The sequence below is a fragment of the Lipophrys pholis genome (assembly GCF_963383615.2).
Source record: "Lipophrys pholis genome assembly, chromosome: 20".
In the NCBI taxonomy this organism is placed as follows: domain Eukaryota; kingdom Metazoa; phylum Chordata; class Actinopteri; order Blenniiformes; family Blenniidae; genus Lipophrys; species Lipophrys pholis.
The window spans coordinates 18,093,136-18,113,810 of record NC_137648.1 but is presented as its reverse complement, the minus strand read 5'-3'; the positions used below and the strand labels follow the sequence as shown (position 1 = coordinate 18,113,810).

At 43.0% G+C, this 20,675-nt stretch overlaps 1 protein-coding gene across 2 annotated transcripts; it reads right to left on the bottom strand.

The window, feature by feature from the left end:
* Positions 1 to 875: 875 nt before the first annotated feature.
* On the bottom strand, positions 876 to 14,683 carry cul2 (cullin 2). 2 transcript variants are annotated; one of them, XM_080489854.1, is made up of 21 exons: positions 14,579 to 14,683; positions 13,117 to 13,255; positions 12,593 to 12,695; positions 12,394 to 12,488; positions 9,640 to 9,745; positions 9,364 to 9,446; positions 9,036 to 9,132; positions 8,815 to 8,925; positions 6,195 to 6,357; positions 5,983 to 6,107; positions 5,786 to 5,893; positions 5,645 to 5,704; positions 5,413 to 5,541; positions 5,205 to 5,291; positions 4,303 to 4,455; positions 3,798 to 3,875; positions 3,626 to 3,692; positions 3,280 to 3,482; positions 3,088 to 3,189; positions 2,289 to 2,405; positions 876 to 1,742 (listed from the first exon to the last, which is right to left on the bottom strand). In XM_080489854.1, exons 2-21 carry the CDS (start codon positions 13,233 to 13,235, stop codon positions 1,611 to 1,613), a joined length of 2,238 nt encoding a protein of 745 aa, XP_080345980.1. In that variant the 5' UTR covers positions 13,236 to 13,255; positions 14,579 to 14,683; the 3' UTR covers positions 876 to 1,610. The 2 variants fall into 2 exon arrangements, with proteins under 2 accessions (XP_080345980.1, XP_080345979.1); XM_080489853.1 differs by having other exon boundaries at positions 907 to 1,742; positions 3,088 to 3,482; positions 5,983 to 6,357.
* Between the last annotated feature and the right edge of the window lie 5,992 nt (positions 14,684 to 20,675).

Here is a 20,675-nt window from a genome sequence, read left to right as displayed (position 1 = left end):
ATGATAATTCCCCTCCAAACGCGTGTTCCTTCCGCCGTACTCTATAAATATCAGCTATTTCCCTCCGCTCACATTCCTGTGGATGAATTATGTCCCATATTTCAGCTGTTCATACGTCAGCACCGCGGACAGCAGCACGCTCTGTGACATCACGTTCCAAACACGCGTAATGACGGAACTTTTTAATTGACGCCCCATCCATAAAAACAGGAGCTATTTAATGGTGGGGAAAAATACACAGATTTAAAGGTTCAACAAAAGACAATGTCTTGATTTCCTTGCAATGTATATTATTAAATTGAGCAGGATTAACATTGTGGGAATAAATTGTAATCATATTTAAGGCAGGATTGTATCCAGTTAAAAAAAAAAAAGACTTATGTTGATGACAAAAAAGATGATTAAAAACACCCTTACTATTTCTTTTATTTAATAATATTTTTCTAGCATGTCATTCCTTATTATGCAGGAATGAATGACCACAGCCAATATGTTGATATCTAAAAACGTACAGCTGCTTTAAGGCAAGCCAAAGGATGTAAAAAAAATAAAAATAAATCACCTTTCTTTTCTGCAGAGGAGTTCATATTCTCATAAGTGATATTCATTTCCTTCATGCACAATGTAACTTTGTGCCAATAGTTTCTTCTGTTGTATGCTGAACCTTGGAGCACGTTCTTGTAGAATTAGAATGAGTTTACAACCCTGCCATCTGGTGGTCAAAGCTGGGACTGTGCTCTCACGTTTCCAGACGGCACTGCTGGCTGAGTATGGCAGACTGGGACAAAAGAAAACAACACATCTCTAGTCTGATGTACTAAAATCAGTAAAAAAAAAAATTCAACCAAATGCAAACAACTGACAAACGCCTCCATAAAAGCCTTCATTGTTTTTAATTATTTATTTGACAAGCAGCAGGATCATGTTTGTCACCTCATTTTTCTTTACATTTGAAAGTAGATACAATAGTCAGTATACCAGTTTTATTACAATAGTTTTCCTAACTTCAGTACATTTAACAAAGAGAGAAAATAAAACACACAACAACTGCAAACGTGAGAAAAGAAAGCATGTTTTTTTTGTGTTTTTTTTTAATGTGTAGCCACCAATGTGTCATTGATGTCACCACGTAATCCTCGTTTTCTTTATATTTTCATCCTTTATTCTCTGTCGGCTAGTATGTTTATCCGCTCTTTCTTTCGTACGACTATAGGCATTTTCTTTTTTTGTTGTTTTAGACGCACGGGTGCGTGGCACTGGTGATGTTGTAAACAGCTTAAATCAGAAAGTGGGTGGGGCGGGGACGTTGTCGACCTTATGGGTGGTGGTGGTTGGTGTCAGTTGGCCCGTCTGACGTGACGCGGTGACCTTTGACCCCTTCGCCTTCAGAGACGGGGGAACGCCAGCACCTGCTTCAGAGCTGGTAGCGCTGGCCAAAGGTCCAAAAAAAAAAAAAAAAAAAACCCCAAACAAACAACCTAAATGGATGAATGAGTCTGTTTTTGTGGTTTGCTACACGTTTTCAACGTGTATCTGCCAGACAGTCACACGGTGTGAGTGTGTTTTTGTGTGTGCGGAGGCGCTCTCTGGCTCCGCCCCTCCGGCCCCGCCTACGCCACGTAGCTGTACTCGTCTGCCGAGGTCTGGCTCCGCTCGATGTACTGCTTGTCGATGAGCACCTCGATGCATTTCTTGATCATGCTGATACTGGGGTTGAACCTGGCTTTGGACTGATTGATGACCTGGACACACGAGGGGGTGACAGTTATCGTCATGACGCAAATGGAGGAGAAGGAGGAGGAGGAGGAGGAGGAGGAGGAAAGCAACTCAGACTTCATGTAATCTGTACAGTTTAATATTCACACATTCCTTTAATATCTTGTTTTTGATTAGTACTTTTCATCATTCCCAATGAAACAGGTTTTGTTTCATTACGTCAACTTTCCACAAAATGTCATATTGAATTACCTTAATTTATACCATAACAATAATTTGCTTTAAATAATCACTGAGGCTGTGGCTTGGACCAAACAATCGTATATTCAATATTTGAATCATGTTTATTTGTCACATCATCACACATATGTCTGAAAACAGATCAGACACGAAAACTGTGTCAGTGGAAAATGACTGGACTTCATTGAGGAAAACCTGGAATTCTGAACAATGAAAATAATGTTTTACAAAGATATAGCATTTAAAAAAAAAAAAAACTCAAGTCGTGTTGTGCGCCATATGAATGCACAACATGGGGATATGAAGCCAGACGTGGATGGTCCTGCACTCACCTCCTGGATGAGGGCGTTGTGTCGGAGCACCTTCCGGGCCTTCATGATTCTCACGATAGCAGCTTGTAAATACATTTTGCGGTCCTCGTCTACGGCGCTCCTCGTCTGCTCCATCTCCTGCAGGGCCAAGGGATGGGGAGAAGTTAGACATCAGACACAAGGAGACAGAGCTGCAGGGGGAGGAGGGGAGGACAAGGGGAAAAAGAGAGGAGGACGATGGGAGGAAGGTAGGAGGACGAGGGGTAGAAGAGGGGAGGCTGAATGGAGTAAGAGGGGAGGAAGAGAGAAGGACAGAGGGAGGAAAAAGGGAGGACAAGGGGAAGACGGGGAGGAACAGAGGAGGATGCTGGGAGGAAGATAGGACGACGAGAGGTGGAAGAGAGGAGGATGAAGGGAGAATGAGAGGAGGATGAAGGGAGGACGAGGGGACGATGAAGGAGGGAAGAGAGGAGGAAGAGGGGATGATTAAAGGACGATGAAGTGAGACAGAGCAATAGAGGAGGACAAGGGGAGGAAGAGAGTAGGAAGAGAGGAGGACAGATGGAGGCAAAGAGGAGGTTGATGGGAGGACGAGGGGAGGATGAAGGGAGGACGAGGGGAGGACGAGGGGAGGATGAAGGGAGGACAAGGGGAGGATTAGTGGGGCAAGATGTGCAAAAGAGGGTTGGATGAAGGGAGAATGAGGGAGGATAAGGGGAGGAAGATGAGAGGACAAAAGGAGCGCGAGGGGAGGGTGACGGAAAGATGATGGGAAGGACAAAGAGAGGATGAGTGAAAAACGAGAGGAGGACGTTCTGACCTGCGGCGTGTCTTTCTGCATCGACGTTGTGATCTTGAACTTTGTCCTTTTACTGGTGAAAGTCATATTTAGTGAAAACGTGGACTCGACCTCGATGTCCTCCTGTGGGCAGAGCGGACGGCCGTCAGACGAGACAAGCGGACACAACAAACTAATATCAATTAAAAGTTTCCAGTGCGAATGCGTCCGAACCTTTTCGGAGTCGTGGTTGAGCATCTTGACGTCCAGCAGCGACTTGATGGTCTTCTGGAGCTCCTTCTCGTTCATCTGTGTGCCGTCCTGCAGCTCCTTGTACGTCACCGTCTGGCTGTTGTTGAAGGCCAGCAGCACGGCCATCTGATAGGTGGTCACCATGGCGACGTAGGGCTTGGACAGGTAGTTCATCTTCACCTCGCCTGCGAGTCGGGGGAGGAAACAGAACCTGCTCAGTCTTTGACAGCTCAGCGAATTGAGGCGATCCGCCGATCAACCGTCCGCCAAAGCAACGGTGGACTTCTCAGCCACTAAAGTGGAAGGTTGAGCAACTCTCCGGTGTTACCTGTGCAGAGATAGTGCAGCCAGGTCAGCTTCCGCCCGCTGAAGTGCTGGTTATAGAACATCTCGAACTGTGGAGAAAAAAAAAAACGTGAGAACACAGGTCACTTCACATGGCTGGAGCTCGTCGGCGGTGTGCCAAAGAGTCCTGCAGCGCCGCCGCCGCCGCCGCTCACCATCTGAACGCTCTTCTCCAGCTCCTGAGGGATGGCGAACGTGGAGGAGGGGACATGTGATAGCGGCCAGGCTCCCGCCTGTAAAATACAACAACACACAGGTAAGGCAAAAATGGAGGAAGAAGGGCGAGTGGAAGACTCAAGATTCAGACGTCAGGGTGAAAATGAAAAGAAAGCCCGTAGCAACATATTTCTGACTTGTGTCATGTTGTAAAATACAAACAAAGATGAACGTTTATTGGAGGAAATCCAAACAGAATTGTGTGTTTCTTGCTTGTTTTTCCTTGTTTGTCTTTAACGATCTGGCTTTTCTCCAATACTAGTCTTTTTAATGTTACCAACTGTATGAATAATACATAGGCACAAAAAAAACCAACTAAATTTCTTTGCATTCTAACTGTTTTTTTTTATGTCCCACACATCAAACAGGGTGCGGGAGACACGGTGCAGCAGCGACAGAATGGGAATATAAAGATGAAGAGGTATCAGAGTCCTCCTCACACACCTGTAATACGTAGATCTGGAAGCTGATGCCCAGGTCCACCACCGTCTCCTGCGTCTTGATGAAATTGTTGAACTTGTTGTTGAGGTCGGCGCTGACGCTCATGTCTGTGTACATTCGGTGGAGCTTGCTGGTGAACTCGTAGCCGCACGCTTGCTGTAGGGGGGGGGGGGGGGGGGGGGCGATTAAGAAGAAGGGGAAGAGATTTAGCGAGTGAAATTTCATACAAGACAATCCCATGTGACATGACGTGACGCACCGAGCTCCTTTGGGCCTCATTTACACGTTTCAAGCTTTCAAAACGTTTCCGTTTATGTCAACGTTTTGAACGCGGTGGACTTAGCATTCCAGGCCACGGACAAGTTGGAATGTTATTACAGTGACTGTCAAAATAAAACTACCAAGTCCCAGGAGAATGGCCTGCGAGTCATGGCATGCCGCCATTGTTGTAATTGTACATTCGCGGATATGCAGTACAACTATTTACTATTTACCGTGGTGGGCATGCGCAACAGCAGCATTTTGAAAAAGTTTTACTTCCCCCCGTTTCCACGGAGTTGAAGTATTTTCAAAATAGTTGCGCTTTCCCCCGTTTCCACAGAGTCGGTACATTTCCAGATAGTGGCGTTTTTCCCCCTCCCGTTTCCATGGAGACGGAGCTTTTTCAAAAATGTGTGCTTTCACCCGTTTCCACAGAAACTTGTGCTTTCCCCAACAGTTCAAATAAGGATGCCCCCTCCCCCGTTTGACTGGAGTCGGAGCATTGTCAAAAATGATACAAACATTTTACGTTGCCACTTGAAAACGTTGTCGTGTAAACGGGGCCTGAAAAGAGACGCTGCCCCCCCCCCCCCAATAATGATGACAAGAAGTCAAGCACATCACTTCCTCTGTCTTGGATTCACCTTTAGTTTGTTGATCATGGCTTCTTCCGAGTCCATCGACAATGATAAACCGTGTATTAGCCGCTTCGCAAGCATTCTAGCGTAAAACTGAGAAACACAAAGAGAACACGGTGGTTATTTTCAGACGATTCTAAAAATACACTCTGCGCGAGCTCGCTTTTGGCTTCTTGAGGTATTTTAAGCTCGGAATAAGATGCTTTGGTGTCACCTTCTGAAAGATATCCTTGTCGTCTATGTACTTGAAGACTGTGATAAAGCTGGTCAGCTTATCCTCCACCTCGTTCTCCGTCATTCCCTTTGCGGACTTTTTCAGCAGATTGTCGCAGTATTTCGCCAGCTGGACGGAGACACAGCGGGAGGGAGGCGACCTGCTCAATGCACTGTTTACAACATCGCCTTTATATGTGTGTGTGTGTGTGTGTAAGTGTGTGTGTAGTCACCAGTTCAGGGGCTTTGCAGATGGACTTGGGCTCCCTGAAGTTCACCACAGACGTCAAAGCCTGAGAAAGAAAAAAACCAAACTCGTGTTTATAAATTTCGAGCGCGCGTCAGGACTGAAGCGTGGCGCGGTGCAGCAGTACCTTATCGAGTGCACTCATGAAGTGCTGATCGCCGTTTAGAACCGTGTTAATGAGCTGAACAAATTTACTGTGAACCTCCAGCACCGACTCCACGAACAGGGTTGGCATCTAAGCAGAGTTGCGAGAGAGACGGAGACGGCTCGTTTAACAACTGCAACATCAGACATGCGAGAGTCACGGTTCATTTTGGGACTAACATTTTCCTGAGAGAGGTTACTGGTGCCTCGAATGCCCTCGTTGTGGATGTGGACCTGCAGCTCCTGGATCATGTGAGGCAGCCCGTTGGCCACGGCCCGCAGCAGCGTGTACATGTTGGCCATATCTGCACAGAGTGACGCAGGACAACCCCCGTCAATAACTGGCTTCACGCCTCCAATGGCGAGGTCATGAAAGTCCGGAGTCCACGGACCCTCTCTCTTCTCCTGCCGGATGATGCTCTGGCACTCGCCGTGCAGGAACTGCAGGTGATCCGCCACCATCCTCTGCTGGCATTCGTGGATGACTTTGGCATAGGAGCTGGGGTGCAGGTACTTCCGACATCGCACCTCTTCGTCTTTCAACCGCGCCAAGACCTGACGGGAGAGGAAACCACACCTCAGAGCGATCCAAGAACCAAGGTTACCTGCACTCTTGATATGTGTGGAAGCTTTTCTATTGACACTGAGGTTTGTATCGACAGTGGCATGAGAGGAGCATCTCCATCTCCATGCCGAGTCCAATCTTAAGAGATCCATGTGGCATATTGTAGCATGCAATAGACAAGTTTTAGATTGAAGTTTCATTTCCACGGCACATCTAACAAAAACACTCAACGTTACAAGTACAAAACATCCATCTGTATTTCTTTAGCTGCTTATTGGGAGACGGCAGAGCACTGGATGGACGGCGAGACACACAAACCACTCGCACACTCAACAATCACGGGAAATGCAGAGTCAGCAATTACTTGTAAATTCAGGGGTGTTTTTGAGATAAAAATACACAGAAATCCAAAACATGTCGATCAGGGTGAACGTAAATGAAGGTGTTTAGTGTTTGCAATGGGCACAGACCTCTCAGGTAAGTACGGTTTAAGAGAGAGAGAAAGAAAAAGAAAAAGAAGGACGTGAGAGAAGCTGAGCTTGTCCAGACAGGATGGCACTGAGTGGCAGCGCCGCTCGTATCACACGTCAATCTTCACTTCACTTCTGCTCGCCAGATCAAGTAGGAGGGAAAAGCCTTCTCGTGAGTCTGTTTACATGCCGCAGGGGCAAATCTATCAGACCAAATCTGATTCCTGCCGCCATGAAGGAAAAGACGGGCAGACGGGTGTGTGTGTGTGTGTGTGTGTGCGTGTGTGTGTGTGTGTGTGTGTGAGTGTTTGGGGGGGGGGGGGGGGCGAGAGCGAGGTGGCGGCAGCTGACGCTGCTCGGGGGGCTCGCAGGGTTAATGGGAGAGCTAATGCTCGGGATTAAAACTCTTATGTCACCAGGCTGACATGCACACACACACACACACACACACACACACACACACACTCACACACACACACACACACGCACACACACACACACGCACACACAGACACAAACACGTTTGTCCAGCATTACTTGTGGGGGCCACGGTGGTTGACATAATGCATTCTCTAACACATTGTTCTATATTTAACCATCACAAGCCGAAACTTCATCTCAACCTAACAGTGACCTCAGCTCTGAAAGTATAAAAAAAACAAAACAAAACCAAAAAACTTTAAAAGACACATGAACTTAAACATCTGATAAACATTCCAGTACATATTTGGTGTCACTCAGCCTCGCTGAAAACCGTCTCAATAAAAAGAGACTGAAACTTCTCACAACTTTTTTACAACGTCTTGTTTTCTTGAACATGTCAGTGCTTATTATTAGATTTTCCTTTTAAACACGCAGAGGTTGAAACACTAAACGGATGAGATTAAAGGGTACGCATGCACAAAGGGATCCGAGTCACTGCTGATATCTAATCAATTAAAGCAATTTAATCAGATATCAAGCAGATATTTAGTGAGCATTAAAATTATTTTTATGTCAGTAGAGTTTTGCATTTCAGGAGAATATGGACGGGGCGTCATGACACTCTGGAGGGAAACATTGTTCTTACTCTTCATCTACTGAGCACGTGCAGAAAAACTATTTACTATGATGAGGAAGTATTTTGAAAAAGGTGTGTTTTCAGTGGCTCCGGACACCGTTGTCATGGAAACGAACACCCGAAACGCAACAAAGTTTTCAGTAAAAAAAAATAAAAAATAAAGAGTTTTTCTTGTAAATCGGGCTCAACACTGAGCTTAACCCCGTCCTGACCTTTGCTCTTAAAACATCTTTTAACCGATAAACTCTGTCAATGTTTCACTTTGAAGGTAACAAATGTAAAATATAAACTGTAACGATTAACTTTCCAGGAACAATGTCATTTTTTTCAGATGTTTTTCCTCGCCCTTTACTCCGAGCTGAACTATCTGTTCTTCAGGCCCGATCCAAACGCCCAGAAAACACTTCTAAAGATTAGAAAAATAGGGTCAAAGGGTGGACATTTAGGTTTAGAGCCCGAGAGCAGGGGTGAGCAACTAATTTTCCTAATTTCTCCGTGATGAAACACCAATTTTGCCAGGTAAACACAACCAACAATGTATTACTGACCTTTAACATGGAAAATAAGACTATTTTATATTATAATAAAGCCAATAATAACTAATCATAAGGACCACTTATGATGCTCAGGTCTGTCCTACCGAAACAGTACAACTGGAACACACACACACACACACACACACACACACACACACACACACACACACACACACACACACACACACACACACACACACACACACACACACACACACACACACACACACACTGGGCTTCCATAGTTTGTGAGGACATTCCATTAACTGAAAACATTTTCGCTCATATTATGTGTCGACAGATTTGAGTCTCTTCAGCAGTCGTAAACACACACATTCACGTCACATGTGACTCCCGCGACACCGAGCTCATCTCTCCTACCTTCTCCATATACTGTGAGCAGTTGGATTCCTGGAGGAGATTGGAGGCTTCCTGCTTGTAATACTCTCCTGTTTTTATCAGAAACGGCCCTTCAAAGATTTCCTGATAAAACTGCAATGCAGGAAAAGCAGGAAATCATTTTGAGTGTGATTACATATACATGGCTTTCAGTGAGTACAAGTCGAACGTTGTGAAGAATAATTAAACAAACAAGGTCTCACCTTGAGTGGAAATTTCTTCTTGTACTGTTCAACATGAACAAAGGAGTTGATGACCCCGTGGATTACCTTCTGGTTGGGGTTCTCGCCACAACGATCGCTGGGGGAAACAATGAAAGGCAACGACTGACCGAACAGGGAAACGGGTTTTTCATAAGCATAGATTCATTTCATAACTACAATTTGTACTAAATCTGCAACATAGAGTCTCATTTTTTATGAATGCTGGAATAGAGTTCATTGGAATCCAGTGAGATTACAGTCAGACGGTGGAAAACAGTTTTCCGGTAACAGTTTAAGAACTATAGCACGCGGTGAGTCACAAACCTACTTTTTTATTTCGTTTAGCAACATCCGGATAAGGACAGCCTGAAGGGGCTCGATCATGAGCTTCCGCCACATATCTAGCGCCAACTGGAGGGACAAATGAGGAGAGAACAAATTTGCAGGAAGGACAAACATAAATGATGTTTAATTGTTTCGTTGATGTGGATTTATTTGAGTAAATCCCTTATAATCTCCTTCAAATCCTACCATCAAAACAGACGTGCAGATTTTGTTATTCCCAGTGCAAAACAAACAAACAAACAAACAAGCGAGTCCGTACCTCTCCGATCTCCATGAGCGGCTCATTCATGTCCACTCCGCCGTAGCCGTACTGCAGGTCTGCTTCTGTGAGTTTGTTCTTCTTGATGAACTGTGTGTTGAGATACCTGAGGCGTGAAAGGAAACGTCAGTTAAGAATCGACTCACTCGCGTCTAAAAGTTTGGAAGGAGTCAGGCCTTGTTTAGGCCGACGGTCGAACAATAACAACGCAACATCGATCGACAGGAGGCTCGAGGGCAAAGCATCTCTGATAAAAGCTTCGGATGGGAAAGAAATGACGAGAAAACACTAAATGGAGCAACGCAGTAAGTCGACACATACAAAGATTTGTTGCTCTTATTGTGCTGCATTTTCGTTCTCAGAGAATAAGAATTGAAATGATTTAGTTCAGCAGTCATTTGTTGAAACGTGTGCAGGTTGAAGAGTTTCCAGGGAGCAGCGCAGACTAAAGTGTGAAAAACAAAACAAAAAAAAACTAAACTTGAAGCCACCTTCAGATTTGGACCAATAAGAGGAACACAGAGTGTCGTTCATCTAGTAACACATGCTTATTTTTGCTCCCGCTGCTGCTACAAATGCAACATTGCTGCATCTTGATGAATTATTTTATCCTGTCACCGAGTTAGTAACACTTTAATTAATACCTCGTATGCAGCCAAGTGACAAATGAAAGATATACATAAAATCTTACTGGAGAGAAGCTGCTTTAAGCTGCATGACTCCTTCAAAAATACATCATGTGTTATGGCATAAACAAGCCTGTCTCACCAGATATTTTTAAATGACTTCCAAAGAAGATCATTGTATATTTCCTTTTTTCTTCACGTCATTTCATCGTAACTCTGGTTGTCCCGTCGCAACGAAATACAGATATTGTGTTGCATTTGTGCTTTTTCATACAACAATGACACTTTTGTATTAAAGAATAGATCAAATGCTTTTAACGTCATTATATAAATACAACGAAATTATAGATTATATTGTGTGATGTGTACGATTTTAAAGAAACATTGTAGTTTGAAACATGCAGAATATAACTTCCCCTATTCTCTGCTTCCAAGGATCTGTGGTGGTACTATATTCCTTCAGAGGAAGTAGACAGTGTTTAGTGATTTGGAGCACAGCAGACACGTGACGTAATAGCAAATCCAACTTGGTCGTCTGTCCGTACGAATGTCACTGTGAACTTCCACACAGCATGCGATGGACCCGAAAGGATCACATCATCTGCAAAAAGCAGAACGGCCACTTTCCACCAGGAAGCCATCATTGAGCCAGAAAACACACCCAACTGTTGATACACCATCAACAAAGTAATCTGTAGCTCTAACCGGGAAGATTCATCCCGTACCACCCCGGGGAGGACGATACATTATGTGCTCGCGTCGGTCCATACAACAGCTACTGTGTCGACGTTAAAAGCTCTTCTGCAGGTCAAAGGGAGCGAGGAGAAAGTCAGACACTCTGGCACCTGTTGTCAGTCTGATCCATGTCAGCTTTTCCAGACCACCGTATGCGACATGCAGTTAGCACAGCTGTCTCTCCGTCTGGAGACTGGCGTGAGAAACCGGCAAGAATCTGATCACCACCACAACAAGGTGCAGATGAGTCCTGCAAATCATTAAACCTGGAGAGCTGGGGCTTATGATTGAAGGCCAGTTTGGATTCGATGAACACATCAGTTCACCCGCCGGTGCTGGTGATTGGGGATGTAAACGCACACACGCGTCTCATAAAGAGGATAACAAGCACCTCTTTTCTAATATAAGACAAAAACAGTGCTCCGCCACGGCTCTGTCTCTCTGACATAATAAATTACAAAGGCATATGTGCATAGGCAGTCGAGTGGGAACTCCACATAAAAATAGATCTGAAAGCCCTTCAAGGGTGTATTGATTTAGAATGAATCAGGACACACCAATTGCCTTTTGGCACCTTGTGCTATTCTCCTCAAGGTAATATATCAAGGTAATATTGTAAGTGCACTAAAACTACCGGCAGGAATATTGAAGTGTGACTCAAATTAGTTCTAATGACAACGCATGCATCGAGCAGCCCTCGTTCCTATAAATTTCAAGGAAAGGTCTGATCAAACACTGAAATAAAACTGACATTGTGTCTGATTAAAAGTGAAACTGGAACCGAGTCGGTGTGTTTTGTGACCTTTGTTCATAGTAGTGTGAACAGCAAATGACGCTGTAAGTGGTTCATTAGGTTATGTGGAAAACATTAAATCAGAGGTGTCAAACCGGCCGGCAAGAGGCTCCAATCCGGCCAAACCACCAAACAAATTGTATTTTTTTTCTAAGAAAAGATTTTTTTTTTTTTTTTTAAACATTTATTTTTTTTACGTGTAGGGGACACAACACTGAGACCCAAGCTAAGCTATCGGTGATGCTGCCAAGAAAGATGGCACACTAGCATTCGCGTCAAAGCCATGCCGTCAGAGTGAGTTTGTAAAAAAAGTGCATTATGCAACAGCTATAGGACACGTTCTTTTTGGACATTTAACTTTATTTTACACCAGAAAGTATCAACAAAATTGGCTTCATGTTGAAGTTTTTAATCATTTTCCATAGTAATTGTTTAGTTTTCATCACGTGTACTCAGCGCCACAACAGAAAAAGATTTTTAAGTGTAAATTTAAAGATTATTACAGCACTATTTTACTGGTCAAATATGAAATCTGGCTGCACGTGGCCCTTGAACAAATATATATTTGATACCACAGATTTAAAGGGGGGGGGGCATTACCTGTACAAGCAATCCATGTAGTCAGCTCCTTTGCTGTACTCGTCCCAGTATCTGTGATACATGACTAAAACCTTCTCCTCCGAATCCAGAACTTTCTAAAAACAGAACACACACAAAAACATGAGCTATTACAGAAAACAGCAATATGCAGGAATAAATCTTTTTTTTTTTGAGAGAGAGAGTATTTGAGAGTACCCACCTTGTACAACTGCCGAACATGATTCTCGAGAAAAATCTTGGTCTCTGTGTATAATTTTTCCCCAAGAGGCTCTGGATATGCCACGCACAGGGCATAAATGTCACTGGTGTCAAAGGTCAGGATGAATACCATGACTTTATATGCAGTTAATATACTTCTAATATCTAACTTAATAATGACACTGAAAATGAACACACTAGAAATATGAAAGGCTTGATCAATTTGAAAATAAATAATTATTAATGTCTTATAACAGGATGCTACAGGTTTGTAACCAGACATTTGCTGGTTTTGAATCCTGCTGCCGACAGGTCACCACTGTGGGTCGATTTACCTCCAACCGCTCATGTTGCATCAGTTAAAAAAAAAAAAAATTGAAACATGCAGATCACATGATCCAGAGTGGTGAAAAGCAGGATCAGTTATTACATCTTTACTAAATGATTTGGATTGGGGGGATTTGCTGTACTTGAGCACCTGTGTGACTTAAAGTTCATGAACAGGTTGTGGTGAGCAAAAGATACGAGAACCGGTCGTTCCATGTGGCTCTCTCCACGTAGTCGAGCATCACAACAGCCTTGATTGTCGTCAGTAACTTGTTCCATGTCTCGTCAAAATCCACCACCCGTGGCTTTAAGGACATCGTACAGTCTCTCTTCCAGCCTGATTGAAGAAAGGGCAACACATGGACACGGCGATAAGAAGTTCATTCAGAAGTTTGGCTTGTTTGCAGCAGTAAGATCAAACCAGGCTAAATTGGCAAGACATGTAAAATGCATCTGTGCCAAGTGGGAGAGTAAACACAGAGACTAAAATAGTAGAAAGTCATTCATACAATGCTTAGGATATAAATAAATAGTAATGACCCAACTACTAACCTGTCCCTTTTTTAAATTTTACGCAAGGCAAATATATTCATATATATATATATAGCACCATTCATACACAAATCCATTCACGGTGTTACACAAGGAAATGAAGGTGATTAAGAATCTTAATTTTAAGCGTTTAAGAATATGAAATACATTAAAACAAAACAATCATGAAAGAAAGATTTATTAAGATAAAGGCATGGGAAATGTACTATTTATTAGAAATCCTGAGCAAATAAAAATGTCATAAATCCAGATTTTCAAAAAGTGAGTGTGTTAGTAAGATTGTTGCACAGGTGAGGAGCGTAGGAACTAAAAGTTGCTTTACCTTGTTTCTTCTAAAATGATAAAGCTTAGTCAACTCATGAACGTCCTTATTTGAAAGACAAATCACAATTGCTGTCAAGGACGCGGGTCAACGTGTTTGAGTGCATCAACACGAACGATCATAACAGAACTATCCTGCTTACCAACATCTGCTCATGTTACTGTGGCAGCAACAGATGAGTCAAACACTGTGTTCCCGGACGATCGGCAACATGGATAACCACCTCGTATGGACGCAATCTATGCAATCTACCAAATGACACCGCCGCAAATAATAACAGCAACTCGTTGGGAGTCGTGCCAGAATAAATCATAGATCACCTGCCAAGTGAGGGGAACTACTAGGCCGTGTTGTTTCTCGTCATTCAAACCAGTTGATTTCACCTCACTGAAAACATTGCAACATCATCATGACGTTTCCGTTGAATCCCGCAAGCCGGCGTTCGACCTCCATTAAAAACGGAGCTTCTTCTCACTCAATGCAGATCGCAGTTAAAGGCAGCATGAGTTGAGGTTACCAGCTAGCGGAATGCCAATCCCAAAATAGGAGGGCGAGCTAACAGGCTAACTAGCGTAAGTTAGCATGATGCTACCTCTTCCTGTTCAGTTCCCCGTCCGCTTTAAAGGCTGGAGCTAACCGCTTAGCCGCTTAGCATGTAGCCAGCGGTAGCAAATTCTCATCCTCTCTTCACAATTTCCCCACATGGGGCACTGACAGCTCGGCGAAACGTGGCACCGGCGTTGAACTGAACGGGGTACTGAGATGAAGCGTGTTACTAGTACGTACCTCCGTAAAGTAGCTACTTGTTGTAAAAGTCAGGTTTCTCCGCTGTCACAGGCTTGATTTGTCTCACTTACAGGTCTTCCCTACCTCTCGGAACGTACCAAAGTCATGGATGGGTTTGTGTAATAAAAATATTAGATTCAAACATGTGTTATACGTTGTATTCTACTACGATAAAGATTTACACAGGTTTTTATCCATTCAGAATATCTAACAAGTATGTTCATGTGAACTGGAGATAAACAATACAGGCAAAAGACAAGGCAAAAGAACCCCCGTGTTATAGTGGTATCGCCCAAAACTACAGAAGCCCATAAGGAGCCGAATATCGTTTATAAATGATTGCGAACATAACCACAGAAACGTTTTTCTTTCACGTGTTTTATTTTTGAATATGCATTATAAGTTAAAATACATATGTAATAGATCTTTGGTGTTGTGGGGTGTACGTTTCATACGAAGCTGACTATTTTTTAAATTGTATAAAATTGTCCCTGCATGATTAAACCTGTGGATAAAGACACTTAACTAATGCAATTCTTGATTATTATATGGTATGAACCGGAGACGTCTGTTTTATTTAACTATTGGTTGTCAATATAAAGGCATCGACTTGGCGTTTCCTTGACAACCGATTGGGATGAACCAATCAGAGTCGTTTATCAAACTATAACCGCATTTTAAATTGAGGGGAAAGCAAACATTTCATCTTCTTCAAGTAAGCAACTATTATTTTATGTCAATTATATAAGGACTTGATGGAAGTGATAACATTTTTTCACACTTTGTTTAAACTATCTGTGAGATACTTAAAGAGATATAGCCTATATCTCTTTATTATAGGGTGCCTGTCTGATTTTCCTGTGGTGTGGGGTGTGTGAAGAGAGATTTTGTTGAGTCTGATCCGCTCGGAAGGTCACGGAAGGAGAGATCGGCGATAAAGAACATGTTAAATATTTTCAATGAGAAATCCTGCAGTGTGTGTTCTGCTCCTATAGAGGAGCCGAGCAGCACGGTGTGTCGCGTCATGTGTGCCGGTATGAAAGCATTGGACAATATAAGCGGACCTGCATGGCACTATATTCACTCAGTTTCACTTTATTATTCCTCACTGCTCTTCTTTAACTGTATATTTTCCTTCAGTTTCGTTTGAGGCCGTTTCCCCGGTGTGAATGCATCTTGTGTTGGGATATTAATTCATCACCCTGAAGGCAGAGTAGATGTGTGCGCCATAAATTCATGTTTCTGCGGTTATATCAGACGTGATCATTAGTATTAACCTCATTATTACAGATAAACCCTCATGGAGGTAAACAGACTTGGATCTAGTCAAGAACAAGAACATAAACATCCTTCAAACTTTGAACAAACAAACAAACAAACAAACAAACAAGGATTTGTTTTATGACGTTATAAAGATCTAGTATTCCAAGTGAGCGTGACAATCCGTGCACCATTCAGAATATTGTAAAAATAGGCCGGTCGTTTTCCAAGAGACCTGATTGGTCAGTAGATGGCGCCTTAAAAATAAACCATCTAAACAAATAAGAAAAAAGTATTTCTTGATATTTGATTATTTAAATGACATTCAAAAGTTGCATGCAGATTTACAAATGAGCAATATTTGACACAAAATAGTGAGATAATGAAAAGAAGGGTGCGCAGTAAAGAAAAGCCTGATGTAACGTTCCCATTTCACCTCCTCACATCTTGTATTTGGGCGGATACGTCTCTTTGCAACAAAGATGAAGCAAGGTCATGTTCTTTTAGTCCCACACATACTTTCCAGCAGCTGGCACCAAAGTTCACCACAAATACATGCTTACTTATTGGTGGGAGTGAACGCCAAACAAAACAGCATGGATCACATGTCGGGAAGCTTTTTCTGTCATTTATCGGTCAAAAGTCACCACCCCTTTTGATATTTGGTACTGTTCGTATCATTGGCACTCTTTTCAGCCGTGTCGGTTCATTAACAGTGTATATGTCTGCAATAACAGGCACACAGTCGTCTGGATCAACGGCCTGTCACCATGAACCAGAACCAGGCCTCCGACAGAAATCAAGCCGGCTTCCCCATGTGCAGTAAGCATGTCCGACTGTCAATGGTGGTCCAACCGTCACCACAGCCCACATGTTGACATACAGTGCCAAGCAATTTGCTGAAACAAATGTCATTGATCACAGTTACTTGTTTCTTTCTTTGAAATATCTCCGGTGTTTGTGAGTCTAATGCACAAATCACTAATTCTGCTCAACTTAGGTTTATATGATTTATTTAGAGGAAGATGCTCTATGATGTACATCAGCGGTGTCGAACATGTTTTAGGTCAGCGGGCCCCATGCAGCCCAATTTCATCTTGAGTGTGTTGGACCGCTAAAACAGTGCCACAATAGCCTTTACATTTTAAACTTTCAATTGTTTTGTTGTTGTTCTTGTGGCATATAGTAATTGTGTTAAAATTTTACATATTTTCACACACCCAAAAATGACTCTAATCTCAACATAAAGCTCATTTTAATGTTATTTCTAATGTAACGTACGAGGAAATGTCCAAATAACTTCTTCTTCTTTAGCTCTGGCATTTTGCAGTATTTTTTACAAACTCTGTTTTACAACACTCGCCAACAAGAGGCTCTAATCTGGCCCATCAAACCCAATACCCATGGTCATTTTTTTTAAAATAAAATGTACATTTTTTAACAAGATTCCTAAAAGTAGCAGGCATAACACAACACTGAGCCCCGAGCTGCGATATCACTGATGCTGCCATTAAAGTTCGCTTCCTCGTTGCTATTAAATCAGCCTTAGAGCCATGCTGTCAGGGAGAGTTTGTGAAAACACCCATAATGCAACAGCTATAAGAGAAGTTTTTTGGGATATTTCACCGTATTTTGCCTCCCCCGATCTAAATAATTCAATCTGGAGTGTCAGACAACCTTGATCAGAAAAGCTTTATTCCATCTCTTTTACTCTCACACTAATGTTTGCGGTGCTCAAGCCATTCCCATTTGACCCATTCTTCTTTACATTTTCATATTTCTAGCAGATTTCCTTCAAGGACATAAGTTCATTGGGACCCAGACCACGCCGGCCACACAGACACCGCTCTTTGTCCAGTGTCTTCCGGGTGTCAAGCAGGAAAATGGTGAACTTTCTCAACAAAGCAAACACTTTTTTTATTTTTTTCTTTATACAGATCTGTGTTGATTTTAAAGCTATGGTTGTCTGTTGAAATGTTTATCTCTGCCCATCAGTTGTTTCTGTGTCCCTCTTCATAAAGCACGGGTGAACTTATTGGTTCCACTCAGTCCAAGTAAAAATTTAGATTTGATGGATCTTCATGGTGGTTAGATTTAGATTTATAATCTCTTTCTGCTTTCTTGGGTTTAGGATTTACACACTGATTGATAGACATTCTCCTACTCCACTATATACTGTAGATATCTATTTCAATATAGCCTTGTCAGTGCGTTTCAGCTTATTTAAATCTTTTGGTTTTTTTCCCCCCAAGATGGCCACTTCATGCAAAACTATGCACAACAACCTCCAGCAGAACCCCCGGGCCCCAACATTGGTGTTCTGGATTGGGCGCAGCAGTACGGTGAGTTAACGTGGTAACAAGTATGACCTTCTGAATACACTGTCACTGCGAACAGGATGGATTGGATTCTGGATCTGGAAAGAAATAAATACGCCGTGGCTGGGAACGTCCAAGAGCAGCGCGAATGTTGATTCTTGGGGAACGGCTATAAGCTGCCGGCTGTAAATAAGCACTGATGTGGTTGTTAACCTCAATTCAATTCCATTTTCTTCTGATTACAACGAATACAACTCAGTCATTTCAAGACAAAAGGTACGTTTAACAGGAAGTAACCTGCAGAACCAGGCTCAAGTCAAGTCCTTCATTTGTCACAAACAGTTTTACACAGTACGACGTTTAAGTACTTGTTCCACACCGAAATGACAATTTTTTTAATAACAGCATAAAGGTAAAAATTGAAATGTGGCAAATTAGTGCAAAAAGTTTGCATACAGACTTGGAGACTTTCTGCAGAACCAGACTTTTGACAGAACCAGGCTCAGAGGACGAGACTTTCTGCTGTTCAGGAGGAGGTTTGGGGGATTTTGTTTTGAGCGGGACAAACCGGTAAAATTGTGCCTCGATAAACTTTTAAAAATTAAACTTTAAAGTTTTTCTTTGTTGTAGCGCAGAGTATACGTGATGAGAATGTCTACATTGTCTCAACAAAACAAAAACAATTACTCCAGAAAATGACTATAATGTCAACATGAAGCCAAATCTATTGATGCAACTGGTACAAAATAAAGTGAGATATCATTAAAAAAACAACAACAACACACTTCTCCCGTCGCTGTTGAACTGTGCATGTTTTTACAATCCCACCCTGACAGCAACGAGGCAGCTACTTTTCATTTCAGTCCTCAGCTTCGGTCTCAGTGTTGTGATTGTCTTTGAAATTCTTACACTTTGCTTGGTGGTTTGGCCGGACTTCTGCCTCTTGAGGGCCGGCTTTGGCCCACGGCCCATATGGTTGACAACTCTGACTCCCACTGTAAAATACTTGGAATGGCCTTCCCACATAACTGTCGTAAAGAAAAAAGGAAAAAAAAAAGAAAGTTAGCAGGTGAAAGCATAATCCCAGAAGGTGACGTATTGTTTTGTGTCTCGCTCAGGGTCCACTGGCGACTTGGCTGTCTGGACGCTGGACCAATCCACCTCCAGCCTCCCGCAGGGGGGAGCACGGGACGACGCCCACGCCTCCATGCAAGAAGCCTTCGAGGAGCAGCAGCTCCGCCGCATCAATAACAGGTACACTCGACTGGTTCCCTTCAGCGTGGTGGATTACAGGCTCTGGACGATCAAGCAGTCCGGCCCGTCATTATCAGCCAATATTAGCCGATGGCATGATGCACTGATATTAGTGGGAGTGCGTCCAGTGCAGTCCGGCTCCAGTGGGTATTTTCAGCACCCGCAGGAGTGTCGCTGTCAGATGCAGGCCTTGCCTCTGGATTTTCTTTTGGAACGTCTTGTGTGTATTAAATTGACCTCCAGGTTTGCTGATGATATCCTGATTATTAGTCACTTTTACTTTATTCTGCAGGATAGTTGATTCGACTTTCTGAAGCCATCCAGGCCCCCAGTGAGCAAATTAGCCTCAAACCATGATGCTGCCTCCGCCATGGCGTCCCCATGTTTGTAGGCAGTGCTGCAGGTCCTCCCCCGATAATTCAACCTTAATTTCATTGGTGCATAAAGCATTTCTTTAGTTGTATTGTGGAGGCACAACTTTCTCTTGGGCGACCATGAACCATGTTTTTCTTCTCATGTGCTAGGCTCATGAACATAGATGTCAATGATTCCTTTGAGCCGTCAGGATTTACTTTTGGCTTCTTTTGTGCCTTTATGGTCAACTTGGCCAGGCGGTCGCTTGTAAGGGAACGCCGCCACATCACTAAATGGTCTCCTTTTGTCTGAGTACGAGAAGTCTTTGAGCTTATTCCGCCACCCCTTTCAGCCTTTCTCAGATCAGCATTTCTTGTTCAAAGGTTCTGGTTTGTTTGAGACATGGCTGACATCAGCAAATGTTTGTCGAAACTTCAAAGGTTTTTAACGTTTTCTTCAAATCAGCGTCGTCCCGGACTCGCCTCAAGTCTGTTTTCACTCGTCGCACTTGAGATCTGCTCACTTCTAACTCCAGTTATCTCTTTTTCAGATCAAAATTCAAACCTTTCAGTGAATCTCCCACTGTGAATGTTTAACGAGGACAAATGTGACTGTAATTGTTTTTCCCGCTGAATTAAGCCCTTTGCTCTTTGTCACTACTTGTGACTTAGATACAGATCGGGTCACATTTCATGACCCAAACCGAGACGTTTCGAAGGGTTTACATACTGTACATTCCTGTGACTGTGCCTTGTCTATTCACATTGTGATTTCACTGTAATCATGTAAGATTCTTCATATTTGCTTTTTTGTTTGTTTATTGCTATTTGATGTGAAGCTTCACCTCAGAGGACTGTAGTCTCTACAAAATCACTGTCATCTTAACATTCTGCACCCACACAAGAGAGTCT